This window comes from Populus alba, chromosome 1 (assembly GCF_005239225.2).
Source record: "Populus alba chromosome 1, ASM523922v2, whole genome shotgun sequence".
Lineage (NCBI taxonomy): Eukaryota > Viridiplantae > Streptophyta > Magnoliopsida > Malpighiales > Salicaceae > Populus > Populus alba.
The window spans coordinates 5,875,063-5,887,096 of NC_133284.1; the positions used below are offsets into that span (position 1 = coordinate 5,875,063).

The 12,034-nt window shown below is 32.7% G+C and overlaps 3 protein-coding genes across 3 annotated transcripts; all 3 read right to left on the reverse strand.

The window, feature by feature from the left end:
* Positions 1-5,142: 5,142 nt before the first annotated feature.
* LOC118043046 (protein SMALL AUXIN UP-REGULATED RNA 54) lies at positions 5,143-6,428 on the reverse strand. The gene has a single exon (XM_035050855.2). It carries the CDS (start codon positions 5,874-5,876, stop codon positions 5,385-5,387), a length of 492 nt encoding a protein of 163 aa, XP_034906746.1. The 5' UTR covers positions 5,877-6,428; the 3' UTR covers positions 5,143-5,384.
* Positions 6,429-8,381: 1,953 nt separating this feature from the next.
* Positions 8,382-9,822, reverse strand: LOC118043053 (uncharacterized). Its single transcript, XM_035050867.2, has 2 exons — positions 9,450-9,822; positions 8,382-9,356 (listed from the first exon to the last, which is right to left on the reverse strand). The coding sequence occupies exons 1-2, from the start codon at positions 9,628-9,630 to the stop codon at positions 8,548-8,550; spliced, it is 990 nt and encodes a 329-aa protein (XP_034906758.1). The 5' UTR covers positions 9,631-9,822; the 3' UTR covers positions 8,382-8,547.
* A 908-nt stretch (positions 9,823-10,730) lies between these two features.
* Positions 10,731-11,579, reverse strand: LOC118043061 (glutaredoxin-C1). The gene has a single exon (XM_035050880.2). The coding sequence runs from the start codon at positions 11,564-11,566 to the stop codon at positions 11,210-11,212; it is 357 nt and encodes a 118-aa protein (XP_034906771.1). The 5' UTR covers positions 11,567-11,579; the 3' UTR covers positions 10,731-11,209.
* Positions 11,580-12,034: the final 455 nt, after the last annotated feature.

A 12,034-nucleotide genomic window follows, 5' to 3' on the forward strand; every position in this document is an offset into this window, starting at 1 on the left:
GTGATTGTAACTTGAATATTATGTTTTGAAGATCATGGTGACCTAATTTCTTGCAAATTTAATTTCTATGAAGAATTTTATCACCAAATGCTTGCAATATCTTTTATAACTTTGAATAAAAGTTCTTATAGGATGTTAATGGCTTTTTCATAAAGGTTACTATCAACAAATTGTTATAAAATAGCTTCTATATTAGATATTAGATAGATAAATAAATAGAATTTTATCCCTTTAAAATGTTTTGTTATACTTTATAATATAAGAAATATCAAATCAATATATAGATTTGGATGTTAAAGGATAGATTGGAAGGGGAAGCCAATAAAATAATAATTTTTATTTTAAAAATTAATTAATTTTCAGAATTAATTAATTGTGTATGATATATCCTACCAAGTTATTCAGTTAATTTATTTAAAAAATTACCTTTTGAATTCTACAAATATATATACTCGTATGAAGAGGAGTGGTTTTAAATTTTATAAATATTATTTTGATATTTGCAAAAATCAATTAAAAAACAATCTTTTTCTCTTTTTATTTTTTTCTACAAGCTCTCTATTACGTTATTAGAAACAAAATATAAATTTTTAAGAAAACTTATAAAACATATTGTTTATAAATTTAAAGTTTTATTAAATCCTAAAAATATATTACTTTAACTCTACAATAAATATAATAAGAACAATTAATACCTTAAAAATAATAATCTCCACCCCCACAAAATCTTTTTATACCTTTTATCATAACACAAGTACATCCCTTCACTCTCAGTTGCCATTAAATGGTACTTATACTCGTCATGTTTTCTTTATTAATTGAGGATGCAGAGCAAACGTGGATGCAGTAATATAAATATTATCGTGCTGCTGAATTGAACATGCTGTGGTAGCTCTTGAATCTGAAATTTAGTACATTATTTCCTATTTTTCATCAGTCAATTAATAGGAAATGGATCGCAGTACGACAAGATGATATTAATAGATCATCGAATCTCAATCTTTTCTATTTAATTTCTGTTTATATTTTTTCAAGGATAAAAATCTCGATAAACAAAAAAAAAAAAAAACTAATAAAAAGAAACTAATTCCAAATTCAAGACTTAGATATGAAAATAAAGAAAAAGGAGTTGCCGTCGTGATTTGACTTGTCTTGGTTGGTGAGTTGGCTAAGAGAGCGGCAATTAGGTTTTGATTTTATTTTTAAGAGAATCTTATTGTCCCTGTACTTCTTGCTTGCATGTATACAAGTAAAACCACACCAAACAACAACTAGCAGCTTATTTGAAAGTATACTTGTTAAAAGTATTTTTTTTTATTTAAAAATATATTAAAATAACATATATATTTTATTTTTTAAAATTTTTTAATATTATCACATTAAAATAATCTAAAAATACCAAAAAATATTAATTTAAAACAAAACAAATAATTTTATTTTTTTTCAAAAAACACTTTTAAAATATAAAAATAAATAGGGTTTAAGAATAAGATATCGATTTAAAAAAAACCTAACTTGGTTACATAAAAAAATTTTATTTGAATTTTTTTCAGTTCCATGAAGAGAGAGAGAATTGAGAGTGACAGAACTATGTATTATACATGGGAGTTATAATATTATTTAATATGGTTAAAATTCTAGTTTGATTGGAGATGTAAAATGTAATATTTTAAAAAATAAAAGTAAGGCCAATAATTAATTAAATTATAAGATGGTTGATGTAAAGTGAATACAAAGTCAACTTTGATAACATGGCATGCGTGGTGGCGGCATTCTGAAATATCCGTCGCTGGCAACCTGCTTCTTGACATGGTCCATTGTTGATAATAATCGTTTACTTTTTTATTTACTATTAAAAAGTTTTGTCACATGTTTTTTTTATTATTATTATTGTTTCTGCAATTGACACATATAAAGATATGGATTTGAGTTTAACACATATTTAAACTCTAAGATTAGATAAAACATGATCGAAGTTGAAAAAATCTGTAGTTTTCCGGTCAAAATCCCAAAAAATCTAAAAAGAATGTTTTAAATACTTTAAACATTCATAAATATCCATAAAACAACAAATAAAAAAAGAAGCTAAAATTCAAAATTAATAAGGGAAAAAAAATCTAAAATACAGCCGAAAACCCAAATATAATTTTGAGGGTATTTGAAGTGGAGTTTAGCGAATCCAAGCACCAAATAAGTTTGGCTCACGAATAAGAAATTAACACTAATTTAATTTTTTTTTTTTATCTACACCCTCCCTGTAAAATCTAAGTTTAATCAAATAATCGGATAAAAAATTACAGCTATTTTGAATCTTATCCATAAAATCATAGGTTAATTGTTCCATAAAATCACAGATTAATTGTTTAATCTTATCTAAAGTTTAATCTAAGTTTAAGTTGTTCATTTAGACAACTTCTTAAACTGTTTCTATATATCAATCTTATCCATAAAATCATAGGTTAATTGTTCCACATGGTAATAAAAGGCTAGAGAACACATAATAATTTACATTGATTAAACAACTCTTTAGTCAATAAAAAAAAAATGCTTCAAATTAGTTCTGAAATGTGGATGAGAAGGCAGGATTACATGTGTGGTAGAGGAAGTGCATGTTTTTTTTTTTATTATTTAAAAAAGGCCAAGGTTTTATCCAGCACAAGGTAATACAAACATGACATGCCTTATTTATTACTCCAACTCAAGGAAATATTTAATTAAATATTCCTTTTGGACATGGCATAGCAATCAACTAATTGCCAACTACAACTTGCTGACAGATGTTTGCATGTGATATCATTTCCATCAGAAGTCAATTTCATGATTTGAGCTGTTGTGAGGTAAATTCAACTTGCCAGTTGCATTTTATGGCTGGCTTAATTAATCATCTGATTAATTAAAAGCTGCGTCGATCGCTTTCTTTTCTATAATTGCTGAGTTTTCCTTGATTGTCTTTTCCAAGAGAACGAATATTTTATCGCAGGTCTTAGTCCGATGGGAGAATCTAATAAGATTTGAATTACATATCCTGTCCTAAATAATCCAAATTTTACATAGTTTGATGCTGATGAGGTTCTTTAACATGGTATTATAGGATCTGGTTTGCGCTTCCCTGCTATAAAAATAAAAAATATATATAATTACATTAAAAAATTAAGAGAGTAAAATAAAAAGATAATAATAAATTATATTAACTCAAATTAACAAATAAAATTTACAGCTTAAATAATGGATATGACTATAATAAATTAATCCAATTAAATAAATTTTGTTTTTTCCTTTTCTTAGTTAAACTTTCATTGGATCTTAATTGATCATAAATCGGATTAAGTTTAGAAGTAAATAAAAAAGGTTTTTAAAACTAATTGATAAAAAATGATGAAATTGTATTTGTTTTTAATTTTAAGTTTAATAAAAAAAAAAAAATGATAACAAAGGGTTAATCTGCATGTTTTTTATTTTTTTAATTTAAGGGGGAGGGATTGCATTAAAAAAAGCCTAAGCCTAAGAAGTTGTGTTATAAATGTCGAATTAGCAATCTGTGCCAAGAACTAAACCGAGTCTAAAGATTTTTTAAAAAACATCTCCACAAAAAAGCCCAGGTGTGCGGGTTGAAGGTCTATTATGTTTGGGCCTAATAGAAAAGGTGTCCAAGCACTTGGGTCTAATGGCCCAGACACACACGATTGAGCCTTATATTTTGTTTTTAAATATTTTTAAGGAGTGGACCTTTTAAAAAAATAAACTAGGCAACACATCGTTTGGTGAAGTAGACAGCATGTCGCTTGTCTGTCCAGAAACTGACCACCATAATAGTACTTAGAAAATTAGGGTGGAGGTATTTTTGCCAAAAATCCTTTTTTTTTTTTAACCTATTTTAACCAAAGACAATTTATAAACACCCTCTCAATACCTAGAAATCAATCTATCAACCTATAAAACTCCAAAAATAACCTCAAAACATGAAATCAAATCGGGTTAATTTTTTTTCCTCAACTTCAATCTAATGTTTTGGTAACATTAAGTTTCGAAACAACCACCATAAAATTCTGTTCATTGAAAGAAACTCGTGAACACCAACATCAACTTACTTAATGGCTATAATATGTGAAAAAAATGTCTTTCTCTCTATATATAGCGAAACGTGACAAAAAATTTCTCTTTCCATACAAATCTAGGAACTTAAAACTAATAAAAATAATTTTAGGTACCAAAATGAAATTTAAAAAAACATAAGGAATCAAAAAGATCTAATTTTATAAATTGGTGGATTAAAGTGTATTTGTTAAGCCAAACTTAAACACACTACTTATTTTTGGTGTATTTTCTAAGTTGATCCTCTTTCTTTTAATTTTATCCCTATCCAAATATTTGAAGCAATTGGGTGCTAATTTTACAGTTAAAAGACATAATAAAAAAAAAATTAAAGAATCAAAGTGAAAAATAAAATAACAATGCTCCATTCATAGTGTACTGTAAGTGGGTGAATAATATTTTTTTCACTATTCAAATACACTCTTTCACTTTAATTTATTTTGTTATGCCAACATGATTTTTGTCTTTTTTATTTTTTTATATTTAGATAAATACTCGAATTAATTTATATATTAATCAGGATTACATTTTTTTCTCCTAATGATTTAAAAACCACACATTCTATATCATTATATTGCATTAAGAGGAATTCAATAAGTTATTTTGAATTTTAACTTTAAATTTGAATCTAAAAATCTAAGAAATGAAAACATCTCTTTAACAATTAGACCAATTTTTAAACATCAAAGATAAAAAAAATATATGCATATGCAACATACTATATACATTTCAACTAAATTACTCTTGTTTTATAAAGGAAGAAAGATTCACATGTTTTTCTTATTTATAGTTGAATAATTTTGGAAAAGTAGGGTTCAAAAACTGACAACTTCCTCCACCACTTTGATCTGGCACAAGTCACGACCAATTAGTTGACATTCTTACGTATATATATGTAAATTGTTTGTATAATTAGTTTTTTTTTTCTTTTCCCTTATAATATACTCCATTAATATTCAGTTGAATAATTTCCAGTAAAGATTTATATTTCACAAATCAAAATCAAACAAAAGTAGGCTCATGATAAGACATCAATATTCATCAGACAGCTTGATTAAACATAAATTCACATAACAGTAGGAAATCTTACAGAGGTAACCTGGATATATTTTCCGACTACTCCGCTTATCCTCTAATACTGTACATGATTTCATATAGGAGAAGACACTCCCTTAAGGCTTGAACTCCAAGCTCACCTTACCACACGCACTTGGAAGTGCTAATTAAAGTACAAATTATGAAGATTGAAGCAACAACAAAATACTACATATATAATCCTAATTAGAAGTAATTCAAAGCAGTGATCTAGATGGGCTAAGAAGGTGATAAGATCCGTAGTTCTTGGCAAAGCCACATCCTAGATGAATCTTGTCGTCAACATTAGTGTCCTCCACGGCCATCAACACTTTGTAGAAGATATCAACGTTGCACGGTAGTGTAAGAGGGCCTTCAGAGCTGTAACCATACTCAGACTCCGCTTCTTCAAGCAGCATCTTGAATAGTGGGTGGTTTGCATACTCTGTCTTGATCACAAACCTTTGTTTCTGGGGTCCGACATAGACAGAGAAGCAACCTTCAGGGGCTACGCGTCGTTGCCTAGAATGTTTTCGATCATGGTCGTCTTCGAGTGAAACTTTAATATGTGGATATGATTTGCTCTTTGTTGTTAAAGAACGTGCCAGTCTTGATGTTCTCTTGCTTCCCCTGCCAATAGATTTGCATCTCTTCCATGTCTTGATGATCAGATTACCTTCGGTCTTTCCTTTTTCCTTACTCATATCCATTAAAGAAGTAATTAAGTAGCAAAAGAAAAGTGAGAATATTTTGGACTTAATAACAACCACACATACCACCTCCTTATGGTTAATAACCAGCTGGAGAATGAACTGATAATCTGGTATGAAGTTATTACTCAGAAAGATAAGGAGAAAGAATGCTTTGATAAAGAGTTAATTAGATATATAGTGGATGTTCAGGTGGTTAACCTCTATCATAAACCAAACAAACCATAACCTTCACCCTTGGCATCATTGTGTTACTCATATCTACTAAGCAAGGAGAAGTTGTGATCCTGCAAATTAAAGGAAACCCAGAAAAGGAAAACAAACCGCAAGAGATTCTTTTGACTATAAAGTGACACAAAAAGACGATTCAAGGTGGAGTGGTGCCCATAAATGGAGTATATTTCGAGAATTGGAGAAGGGATGAAGGAGCTGATGGATAAAAAGGGCAAATTAAGGAACAAGAAGAGAGCGGCTCACAAGATATGCTTTCACTTGCGTCTTCAAGGGGGCAATCTCGGCATGGAACGATTGTTACAAGCTCTAGCTCAGTTCATATATAAAGCTCGCAAATGGACATTAAATATTGATGGAGAGGCCCTCTTGTCAACGCAAGAAAGGTCTTTTCTGATATGTCATGCCTTCTAATGCTTGGCCTTTTCTTTTTTTTTTTGGCTTTTATGAATATTTTTTTATTAACATAAATATTTAAACTAATTTGTATATAACTCAACTAATTACACAGCTTTAAAATTAACGATGGCTTTCATTATCCTTTCATTGACATGAGGTGGCTAGTTTATGTGAATAAAGAAATTTTCAGACAAGTGGACACTCAGGTTTTACTTTTTTTTTTTGTTTTTTTTTTATGGCTACAAAATAATGTTATTTGTATAGAATCTGTCTTAAATCACCTGCTAGTACGTATGTTTTTGGATCGAAGCTGCTAGTGGTCTATATATTATGATATATAATTGCAGAATAATAATAATAAAATCTTGTTTTTTTGTCAACAAGGAATTAGTCCCTAGCTAGCTAAATATTGCTGGTAAATTCGTGGTGGATGGTGCAACCCAAAAGAGAGATGAATATGCTGAAATGATGAAACCTGCATCCGTGTATAAAATCTTTTGTTCGAAATCGCATATTAAAGCTAATAACTCATGAGTTTCAAAGGGATTATTTTATATAAAAATAGCTAACAAAATTATTTTAATAAATTCATAAAATTTAAGGGTTTTTTTTTTGTTGGGAATTTTGGAGGGAGACGGGCGGCCGCCACCAGTCCCCGAGCTCTTCCCCTACTCAAACCCTTTCTCATTCTTAGTGAATTTGGGTGAGGGTTCGACTAAAAGACACTTAAACTAGGCTAATTGAATCCTAATTTCATGGAGCTCTACCGGGTTCCTGTGTATTCCGATAATTTGAGTTTTGCTTGCGTAGGAGGAAAGAGCGAGGAAAAAACTTTGATTATATATATATATAAAGAGTGCAGAAAAAACAATTTCCATTTCCTAATCCAACCGCTATGAATTTATGGTCACATTAATTACCATGTGCTAGCTAACACAGGCCGACAATCACTAAAAAAAAAAAGAGCGTGAGAGATATTTATAATTTAATAGATTTTTTATAGATTAAAAAAAAATAATAAAAAATAAAATTGAAAAAAAATTATAAAAGACTAACCTCATAAAATCAAACCCAAAATATATATTAAAAAAAAAACAGATTAATAATAATAATAATAAAAACCTAAGAAAATTCAGGCAAATCTCCTAAATTTAGTCTAATATCTAAAACTTATTTGTGAAATCTTAAACCTGGATCTTAACCAAGGGAACGGTTTGAGCTTCTTCAAATCCAGTTGCTGTTTTTTTTTCCCTTCACAAAACTGGATTTCTTACATTTATCTGACCACTTTTTACTTGTTTTCTTGTCACTGCTGATTCGACTTTTGGTTTAAATAGATGTGTTTCAATGCTTTGAATTTGAAGAAAACTTTGATCAGCAAATGCAAAATTTAGTACTTCTCTCGACTTGGGCATGAGGACATGTTCTCCTCTAGACCAATCATGCCCCATGTAATAATGAAGTGCAACCTTGATTCAGGATTTTCAGGGCGATTTGGTATCTGGATTCTTAGGTCTCCTCGAATGTAGCATCTCAGGAAAGTAATCCCAATCAAACACAATATTCTCAAATTCCCGGGAACTTGAATTTCCAACAAGCCAACAATGGTTGAAATCTCATTTCCTGGGAGTTTTTACTCATCCCCTGTACCAAACACTACACTATTTATTCTTGCATTTTGTTCATCACTCACTTGGAGCTACGGCAGCTGACCGCACTCTGCAGTAACGGGGATCTTCTGCCTGTGTGCGTGTCCTCATATGCATTGAGTGTTTAAGAATAAGCTTGTGAATACTCGTGTGTATGTATCCATCTTCTTGCTTGCATGCAGGTGGATTAATGGATGGGTAGTTGCATTTATACATGAGATGTTTTATTTTGACAAAGTCAATAATAGATGTGATTATCTTAATTATTAAGGGATTAATGGATTACATTGTATTTCTATGCTCGTCTGTTTTTTATCGTACATAGAAGCTTCATATAATTATGAAATATAACATGTGAAACATAATCATTTGGAGATAACTGGAGTAAACTATCATGGATTTTGGTTCTGAGGGCTACTGGGAGGGGATGGAGGGATATATGGTATCCAAGTTTTAGGATCTCTTAGATTAAATGCAGGCGGAGGCGGAGGTGCTAATGAAGGGATATTCGGTATCCATGTTCTTGGATCTCCTAGATTAAACGCTGGTGGAGGTGGTGGATTGAACAGAGATGGGGCTGGTGGAAAGGGGGGGAGGGGGGGAAATGGGAAGGGCAGAGAGGGTGGGCTTGGAAATGGTAAGTGAGGAAAGGGCAGAAAAGGAATGGGCGGCAATGGAGGGAAGGGTAGTGATGGAAGTGGAGGGAAGGGAAGGGAAGGGAAGGGTGGCAAGGGAGGGAAGGGCAACGGGGGCAAATTAGGCAAAGGAGGCAAATTAGGCAAAGGAGGCCATGGGAACCCATAGGGTGGGAAGTAAGGGAGAAAAAACTTTGAAGAGTTGAGAGAATTTGGCAACTCTTCTTTATGACTCCCACACAAGGTAATGTTTTTTTCGGATGGCCTGTAACTCAAAGCATTCAAGCTGTAGATACAGAGATTATTCTGCTTTGACTTGACTGATATCTCGTTTGTAGAGATCTTTAAACCAGGAACGTTGCAGACTGGAGACGAGCTCCGTATTAAACTTGCTTGGCATACTGATTCAATCGCGAAGCCCTCCACACAGTCAACACCATCAACCTCTGGTACTTCCAGCTTATATATTCCATATCTATCTGTTGTTCTGTTAACAGAGAACTCAATCTTCTCTCTCGTTTTTGGTGAGTTTGCGTTGAATATACATTGAATGTGGACATCCGCACCTAATCAGTCCAGTAAGATTGGCAATAAAAAGATTTCAGAGATTTTCTCAACATAAACATAGAATTGAAGATTGTAGTTCTAAATTAATGTACCTGGCAAGAAGTAGCTGTGCCTGGAGAAAGTGTTGGTTGAACAGGTATCACAGTAGACAACACCAACAACAGAGATCCGGGAGGTTGGATTGGGTGCTGGTCGAGCAATTAGAGAAAGTGGGAGAGCAAACGAAGTTGCCAGAAAAACAAGGATGGCGATGGGAGCCATGGGAGCGGACATGAGAGGAGCAGGAAGAAGCTTCCACAAAAAGCATCTATTAGCTAGTACTTAGTACTCCACCACCATCATGAAAAGCATATGTAATGTCGAATTATTCCATGGATCTAGAAAAATATACTGTGTGTGCATATAATGAGCCCGTGAGTAGTTTGGTGTTAGGACCAACTGTAACAGGAGAGCAAAAATGCTTTATCTATTCACTACAAACAAAGACATGTGAAGAGCTCTTTTGACAGATTAAAGATTCAAACTCTGTAGCAGATAAATGACAGATTTGGAGGCTCTATAATTTCTCGTATTGGAACAAAGCAGTATCAGGTAGTCCAAGGCATAAAAGGACAAGATTGCAGGGTTGTAGCGTTGTAGTTCTTGGATGTTTTGCATGAAGGCTGGGGCTTGCTTTCTGATCCAACAATTTTATTTATTTTTTCACCAGTCAATTTCTTTGTCACGCGCTGTTCCCATAACCAACATGTTTGTCTTTACAGGACCCAGTTTGAGCTGCTCTATTCAAGTGGCATGCGTCTGATAAAAAACGAGAAAGTGTGCTCTTTGGAGTTTGGACCCAGGAAGAGTTTAGACAGGCTGTTACTTCTGGATTAAAACTCTTGTATGATTTATCGTCTCCATTTATTTATACCTGATCGCCTGGCTGCCAGTGCTCCGTTTAATGGCACCCGGGATCCTTTGCAATCTTCAACAAGCCTGTATCCAAGTTTTTCACTTTGTGATTTTCTTAATATATATAGTAGAGGTTTATACTCGACATTAGATTTTTTTTTTTTTTTTTTTGAGAAAGCTTAAAGAGAATCAACAGAATTATCAACCGCTTTTAATCAAAATAAATAAAAAACATTAAATCATATTGCATCACCAACTAAGATTTTCAAGTTTGAATATGCTGTCAGTCCATTTATTTTTTTCTCAAAATCTAGGGATTTACATAGATCTGTTATAAGACTTAATAAATACTAAAATAAAAATAAAAATTACTTTCTAACCGTAAATTTTTATTTTATTTAAAATGGATTAAAAAAGAACCATAAAATTTTATAGTAAAACAGTATATTTTCTACTGTTCGAAAAGGGGTGTGTGTGTCCATATATGGTGGGCCGGAAGTGAATCCCACTTGAAGCCCAGCCTGCTTTGTGCTTGCACTCCTTGGTAATAAAGCCATTTCTGAAACTGGTCAAAGTCAACGATTCCGATTTCTAACGTGGCTGATTATTTGATGACTACGTCCAGGGAAAAGAAACGGGGGGAAGAAAGAAAGCCATTATTTACACATAGAAGAGGGATCGATTACATTAATTTCTTCACTAAACATTCATTCCATTAAAGGAGTTAGAAGAGCTTCACAATAAAAGCTTTGATGGTCACAATCTTAGACAAGAGAGCTCAAATTAAGACAATATGAAAATTAGAAAATGTATCGCCATGGAAAAATTAGAAAAAACAAAACAAAAAAAAAGAGTTAAGCAACTAAAGTTAAACTAAATCTCTTCATTTTTTTCCTTGTTAATGATAACTTCCATGTTTTGGACCCATCCTGTGATGTTAACCTGTGGAAAACTAGAATCAAAGCCAAAGTGCTCCCGCTTCCTTGAGGAGGGGCACGAGAGTTCCACTGATATGGGAAGCCATGACTCGGTCCATGGCACCAATTAGCTTCCCTCCAATGAATACAACAGGCACAGAAGTTGAACTCCCAAGCAGCCTCATTAATGCCTTCTCAATCTCTTTCCCTCTTGGATCATGGTCCAGCTCATAGACAGTTGGGTTCACACCCATCCCACAAAAGAGTCTCTTCACAGCATGACACATGCAACAGCTACTGATACTAAATACCACAACAGCACTTCCTGATGCCAGCCTCGCAACTTTCTCCAGTGGGTCTGATACCATGCTGGTCCTCATTGGCACATAGTAACCCATGATCAGCCTGATGATATTTGCATTTTTAATTTGATTCCTCGTAATCCCAGAACAAAAACAGCTTCAAACAGCAGAATTAAGAATCTAAAGGAGATGAGAGCTTCAAAGTATTGTAAGAGTGTGAGAGTGCTATGATGGATCGAATAGAGCTGGTGGTGGTGGGGGTTTTATATAGGAGGCGGGTGTTTATGGAGGGCCATGCCTGTAATAAAAATAAGTTTGTCATTTGTTGTCCAAGCGCGTGCTTAGAAGATCTTGTGTTTGTTTTTCGATTATTGTGTTTTTTGCTTTAAAAGGATTGTTGTCTGTATCGAGTGGACATTATGTGGGCACTTATTGAAGGGATTTAAGCTTTGAGATGAAGTAAAGGTGTCAGGTTTAGAAGGCGGCTATTGAATTGTTTGTCTACTGTAGGGAGTATCAGTGTACAAGCTTGCCATCCATCGTCTTAAAGCGAAAAAAGAAAAT

Coding starts and splice junctions, on each gene's coding strand:
- LOC118043046 (XM_035050855.2), bottom strand. CDS start 5,876: ATGGATATGAGTAAGGAAAAAGGAAAGACCGAAGGTAATCTGATCATC.
- LOC118043053 (XM_035050867.2), bottom strand. CDS start 9,630: ATGTCCGCTCCCATGGCTCCCATCGCCATCCTTGTTTTTCTGGCAACT. Junction 9,357..9,449: donor GCACAGCTACTTCTTGCCAG/GTACATTAATTT, acceptor TGGACTGATTAG/GTGCGGATGTCCACATTCAA.
- LOC118043061 (XM_035050880.2), bottom strand. CDS start 11,566: ATGGGTTACTATGTGCCAATGAGGACCAGCATGGTATCAGACCCACTG.